Consider the following 7,320-nt stretch of genomic DNA (forward strand, 5'->3'; position numbering starts at 1 on the left):
AGTTTAAAATCTATGTTAAATTACAATTAAGATAGTAGAGTTTACCAAAGGGCTCAGGATAGAGAAAATGCTTCCCAAATGAGAGAAAACATGAACTTAAAATCAGCTGGCTTCAAACAGAAATGAGAGTAGAGAGAGGGCGGGAAGGAAGAGGGAAGGAGGCAGTCACCCAGCCATGCAGAGATGGGATTGTTTCCCATCACGGGTGGGCTAGCATTCAGAGGGCTTCCCTCTGGTATTCATAACAACTTATTTTTAAAATTGAGAAAGAATAATAACATTTGCTCAAAACAATTTTCCCCTCAGAGTTTTCTTCATGGCAGCCTTTACCTCCTTATTCCTCAAGCTGTAGATTAGGGGGTTCAGCATGGGGATCACTGTGGTGTAGAACACAGAGGCCACTTTCTCCCGGGCCGGGGAACTGGCTGTGGAGGGTTTCAAGTACATGAATGCGGTCGTTCCATAGAACATCCCCACTGCAGCAAGGTGGGAGCTGCAGGTGCTGACGGCTTTGGACCTTCCCCCTGTGGTGCTGATGCGGAGGATGCCGGACAGGATGAAGGCGTAGGAAATGAGGACTGTTAAGCTGGTGACCACGATGTTGAATCCAGCCAAAACGAAGACTGTCATCTCAATATGATAGGTGCTAGAGCAGGAGAGCTTCATGAGGGTGATGATGTCACAGAAGTAATGACTGATGAGGAGCTCACAGTAGGGCAGTTTCAACATGAGGCCATCTCTATGGTTGAGCCAATGAGCCCCATGGCATAGACCCCAACCACCAGCAGGGAGCAGACTTGATGTCATGATGATGTTGTAAAGCAAAGGGCTGCAGATGGCGACATAGCGGTCATAGGCCATGACTGTGAGCATGTAACACTCAGCAACGACAAACACAATGAAGAAGTAGAGGTGGGACATGCACCCTGCATAGGAGATGACGTTCTCTTCTGTCACAAAGTTCACCAGCATCTTAGGGGTAATGACAGAGGAGCAGCAGAGATCCACAAGAGACAGGTTGCTGAGGAAGTAGTACATGGGGGTGTGAAGCTGAGCATTTAGACAAATCAGTGTTATCATGCCCAGGTTCCCTATCATGGTGACTGAATAGATCCCAAGGAAGAGGAGGAAGAGGGGGAACTGGAGCTCTGGCCGATTTGTTAAACCCTCAAGAATGAATTCTGTCACTGTAGAGTGATTTTCTCCAGCCATTCTCCTCTGGTTGGGAGCCCTGTGGCACTGGGAGAGAAGAACTCCATGAAAGGCTGCATCTTGCACTGCTTGGTGAAGCTAGTTTTGAGTATCTGGGGCCAGCTGAGTGATCCTGGTATACTTCCTGATTAAGTATCCCTCATCCTGCTGTTTATTTTGGGAGGAAGACCAGACCCTGGGTATTTCAAAGGTCACGGAGATGAGAGGAAAAAGGGGGAAAGATCTGAACCTTTTACCATTTTCATGTTTCTCAAATATTCTAGAGCGGTGGTTCTTTTTTATTTTTTTTAAAATAAATTTATTTATTTATTTATTTATATTTATTTTTGGCTGTGTTGGGTTGTCATTGCTGCACGCAGGCTTTCCCTAGTTTCAGCGAGTGGGGGCTACTCTTGGTTGCGGTGCGCTGCCTTCTCATTGCAGTGGCTTCTCTTGTTGCGGAGCACGGGCTCTAGGCACGTGGGCTTCAGTAGTTGTGGCACACGGGCTCAGTAGTTGTGGCTCATGGGCTCTAGAGCGCAGGCTCACTAGTTGTGGCACACGGGCTTAGTTGCTCCGCGGCATGTGGGATCTTCCCGGACCAGGGCTCGAACCCGCGTCCCCTGCATTGGCAGGCGGATTCTTAACCACTGAGCCACCAGGGGAGCCCCTAGAGCGGTGGTTCTTAAAGTGTAGTCCCTGGACCAGCACCATTGGCATCACTTGAAGATGTTAGAGATGCAAATTGTCAGACCTCACCCAAGACCTACCAACTCAGAAACTGTGGGGATGGGGCCCAGCAATGTTTCCTATTGTCTCCAGTTGATGCTGATGCACGCTCTAGTCTGAGAACCTCGATTCTATAAGCCATGAGCAGTATACTCCATATTTTATAGTTGGAGATGCATTTTGATTCAGAAATGAAATTCCCCTGTCATCTATGCAAGTCCTAAATATTCACTGAATGTGAGCATATGAATACTTATCTCACATTGATGCAGTGTCAGGGTGATTTGGTAGTTACAACAGTATCATTGAGTTACAAGTCAACTTCTGTATCTGAAAGATGAAGACATTAGTGATATCAATCCCTAAGGTGGTTGTAAAATTAATATAGGGAAATGCATATTTAGAAATTTTTTTTCAAGTCATTTCCTATAAAAATGTGAATTGTCATTAGGGGTCTGGAATTTGTTCTTAGTTTTTTAATCATACTTCAGGCCCTAAGGCAATGGTTCTCAACATTACTCGTATATTATGATCACCTGGAATCATTTAAAAAGTACTGATGTCTATGTTACGCCCACAGAGGTTCTGATGAATTCATCTGTGGTGAAGGCTGGGTCCTGGCACCTAGTATAGTCCAGGGAAAGTGCTCAATAGCCACTTTCACTATTATTATTGTTCTATTTTCAGATCATAATATCAAACCATGGCTGCATTATCTCCTTGATGACAAAGTACTCAAATTACAGACAAGTCGTAAGAAGCAAGGATTATCACTGCTGAATATGATACCTATAGATACCCCTTCTCTAACATGTATTCCTTAAGCTAAAATCCTAAATTTGCACTAGTTTAATTGCTTACTAACTGTTTTATAATGCTCTTCAAAGGTCAATCTCATTAACTCCTCCCAGAAGTTTTGGGTATGTGGATAAATGTATCTGAGTAGAATTTTTATTCTCATGTTCTTACTGAGAAAACTGAAGTGCCAGACACTAAGTGACTTTCCCGAGGCTTCCTAATTATCAAGTATTTGGAACTGAAAGTGCTTTCTTCTGATCATGACCTCCTTCCCTTGGCCCAAGTGTGTAGCCTTGTAAATCTGCACACCTATAGCTCTAAGCAATGTTGTGGTTGAATGTGCTTTATACTTGATGTGTTAGCTTGTGCATAGCATATAAAAATGAGGAATGCTATATTATTTTCCTCTTCTCTAGAAAACTGAAGCTCTAAATGTTAAATTACCCAAAGTTATAAAACTAGCAAGACACAGAACTGGGTCTAAAACCTAGGACTTCTGACCACCAGTCCGTTTTGTTTTCACAAAACTATGCTGCTTTGCTGTAGGTTATTTTATGTGTAGCACTTTATTATTGTTCAGTAAACTTAACTTATTGAATTTTTGGACATAGAGGATAGATTTTATTGCCAATTTCAGTTGCATGCAAAAAATTTACCAAGGCAGTATAAGTGCACTGTAGAAAATCAGAAATACAAATAAGCAAAAATAAAATACCATTTTCTTGCTCCTTGGAGACAGTCATCATGAGTGTCATTTTAGATTTTTTCAATGCATATATATATTTACATGTGTATGAGCCTATATGTATTTTTTAAAAAAACATTTTGTAACCTGCTTTTAATGTAAGTACTTTCAAATACACTGTCTCATTTGATTCCTATAATAGTAATAACAGTAGTTAAATTTGTCACCCTGCTCCTCCACCTGTAGACTGACAGAAAAGAATGGCAGGAGGTTGAGGGGCACAAGATGGTAGACTTATGAGAACACTTCACCCATATATTCTCATTCATAAGGGAAATATGTTTATAAGAATATGTACGTCTCAAGAATACATTCAGTAATATATCATCTGTGAAAATGTTGCTAATGCAGATTTTAAGTTAAACTTTTTCTTTTGAGTTAATTGTAGATTCACATGGAGGTACAAGAAATAATACAGAGAGATCCTGTGTACCCTTTATGCAGTTTCCCCAATGGTAACATTTTGCAAAATTATAGTACAATCACATGTGGGATATTGCATGTTGCCATAGATAATCCACTGATCTTATTCAGATTTCTCCAGTGTTATTTACACTCATATGTGTGTGTCCATTTACTTCAATACAATTTTATCACATGCATCAATTTGTGCGTCCACCACCACAGTTCAGATAAAAACACATCACCTTCATTTTCTAATTTTCAAAATAATAATTTGGTTTCTTATTATCCTCCAAAGATGATTAGTTATTTTTCTTTAGTATCTTTATACTCTCACTAATTTAATATTTTATGTTTTCCAGTCCATTGCAATTATTATCCTTTTGTTGCTCAAAAGTTTTTATCTTTGGCCTGTGGTATTCTCTTCAGTTTGTCTCTTTAGTCTTTTGGACACAGTGCTATTAGCCTCTCTAATATTAATTACTACCTGATAGGACAAGATATTCTGAGCTCCTCTCATACATTTCTTTCTTCAGACCAGGAATTAACAATTTCTCCAAGAAACTTGGTTACTTTTAGTGCCGAAATGGCATTTGAAGGCCAAAGATTAGGTGCTATAAGGGTTCATTGCTTCTGGGTTATTGTTTCTAGGTCTTTTGAAAAAGTACTCAAAAATTTGTATTATGTGGTTCTTAATAATTTTACTAGGATATGTTTTCATATTCATTCTTCAGCAATTTTCTTAGGTGTGATGTTCCTTTCCAATATATACAAATATATATATATAAATATGTATATTTAACTGGGAAAAATTTCTTGAATTATATTATTATTTGTTCTGTTCCCTTGCTTTGGTTTTCTCCGTTGTAGCTCTTAATCACCATAGATAAGATCTTCTTTGCCTTGTGTCTGCATCTGTTACTTCCCATTCATTCTCTTCGTTTATTTTTTCTTCTTCTTTTCATCTGTTTTTCTCACCTTCTAATTTCTTAAAGTATTATCTGTTGTGTTTAGTTGCTCTTCTATTACTTCTAATTCAGTTTAATTTCCTAAATCATTTTTATCTTTTATTTCTAGTAATTTCTTGAGTTATTGTGTAATTATTGATTTTTTTCTAATTCCGAGTTTTGTTACTTTCATACCTTGTATCATTTAAAAATGTGTTTTAGCTCATTTTGATAGAATGTAATAGGATTCATTCATTGTGGGCATGTGCTATGGACTGAATTGTGTTCTTTCCATAAGCCATCCACTGTAAACATTTAAAAACTGGACAAAGTATATAAAATAATTGTTTTTAGATGCTGGACAACAGGTGATGCTGAATTATGATCTAAGGCAGAAGAGGAACATATGAGGTGAGTCCTATATTCACCCTCTTTGTCAGGAGAGACTTTCTATATCATAGCCCAAAGAAGATATATGCCAACAGAGCACAGCATTTTTTTGTGAGTTGAGAAGAAGCAGACTAGAGTCTTGGGAGGCTGAAGTAGGTGGAATGGGTAGTAAAGTATACTGAAGCCACAGAGAAAGAACTCCAGGAATTTGTATATGGGTCCTTGTGTCTTTGTCTAAGCTTTGACAAATGCATAAGCTATGCATTTCTAACATAAAACTCGATGAAGCTGGGCAAAGTATAAATCTTTGGAAAGTTTAAGTTAAATAATTATCAGAGCTTATACAGGACTGTGTGATGTTTGTGTTCCATCCAGCCAGTGAGGAGATCTCCTTGAACACCTGTAGCACTCCCTAGAGAGCCAAGGTTTATGTCTTAACATTAGGGCTAAATTAGTTCTAGAATAAAAGCTATACTTCGTATGTACTAACAAAACTTAAATAAACCTCAAAAACACCAAGCCAATCTACGAGTAGTTTAACTGGCTGCCAAAACAAACTTTAAAATATTTTAAAGAAACAAAAAACAAGAGAGTCAACAATGTACAGCATCCTATCAAAATTACTAGACATTCAGATAAGCAGGAAAATGTGTAAGAAAAGCAGGAGAAAATACATATAAATAGAAATATCACATCTGATGAAATTAAGACAAGAATTTTAAAACAGCTATTATTAAGTTATTCAAGGATTTAAATGAAAATGTGAATATAATGAAAAGAAAAATGGAAGATACAAAAAAGAATGAAATAGTACTTTTAGAGATAAAAAATATGAAATAGAGATTTATTGAATGAACTTAATAGCAGACTAGACATTGAAGATAAAAGATCAATGATAGAGAAATAGAAACTATTAAAATAAACCACACAGAGGAAAATGAACAAACTCAATAAACTGCAGAATATCCAGTGGTCTAACAATGGTGTAATTAGAGTCCCAGAAGGAAGGGAGGAAACAAAAAACATTTGATGATACAATGGCTAAAACATTTTATACTTGATTGGTGGAGACAGAGATGATAAATGAAGCCAAAAATGTTGAGGACTGTTGAGTTGGGTGTTGGGTACATGGGTGTTTAGCAAACTAGTCTCTTTACTTTGTATATGTTTAAAAATTTTTATATTAAAAGTTTTAACTTAAAATAGATAATAGATCTAAGAGTAGAAGCAAAGACTTTAAAACTTCTAAAAAAAACCCCAAAATTTTCATGATGTTGGTATAGGCTAAGAGATTCTAAACTAAGCACAAAAGCACTCACCATAGAGACAAAAAAAAAAAAAAAAGATGACTGGACTTAAGAATAAAAACTTCTATTCTTTGAAATAGACTAATAAAGAAGTGAAAAGACAAAGACAGCGGGGCGGAAGATATTCAATATCAAAGGACTTGTATTCAGAACATATAAAGAGCTCTTACAACTCACTAATCAAGAAGACAACTAATTAAAATTGAACCAAAACTTTGAATAGATGCTTCATTAAAGGAGAATTTCAAATAGTCAGGAAACACATGAAAATTTGCTCACTATCATTAGGCATCAGGTAAATGCAAGTTGAAAACACACTGACAGAACACTATGTGCCCACTAGAGATGTTAACCTGACAATATCAAATTTTGTTGAGAATGTAGACAAAGTGAACCTCTCAAACACTGCTGTTGGAAAATAAAATTAAACCACCTCTTTGTCAAATTGTTTGGCAGTTTCTTATAAACTTGTCTGTCATCAAACAATTCCACTCTTAAATATTTATCTGAGGTAAATGAAAACATATGTTAAAGAGTTCTGTACGTGAATGCTTATATCTGCTTTATTCATAATAGTCCAAGCTGAAAACAACCAACTGTCCATTAACAAGTGGGCAAACAGGGCTTCCCTGGTGGCGCAGTGGTTGAGAATCTGCCTGCCAATGCAGGGGACACGGGTGCAAGCCCTGGGTCTGGGAAGACCCGCGGAGCAACTAGGCCCGTGAGCCACAATTACTGAGCCTGCGCGTCTGGAGCCTGTGCTCCGCAACAAGAGAGGCCGCAATAATGAGAGGCCCGCGCACCGCGATGA

The 7,320-nt window shown here is 37.8% G+C and overlaps 1 protein-coding gene across 1 annotated transcript; it reads right to left on the minus strand.

Annotated features, from left to right (window-relative positions):
* Positions 1 to 285: 285 nt before the first annotated feature.
* Positions 286 to 1,215, minus strand: OR8A1 (olfactory receptor family 8 subfamily A member 1). The gene is given in 3 exon segments (XM_068555068.1): positions 286 to 737; positions 740 to 804; positions 806 to 1,215. Coding segments are annotated over 3 exon segments (924 nt in total). The 5' UTR covers positions 1,213 to 1,215.
* Positions 1,216 to 7,320: the final 6,105 nt, after the last annotated feature.

Source organism: Eschrichtius robustus, chromosome 11 (genome assembly GCF_028021215.1).
Source record: "Eschrichtius robustus isolate mEscRob2 chromosome 11, mEscRob2.pri, whole genome shotgun sequence".
Taxonomy (NCBI): Eukaryota; Metazoa; Chordata; class Mammalia; order Artiodactyla; family Eschrichtiidae; genus Eschrichtius; species Eschrichtius robustus.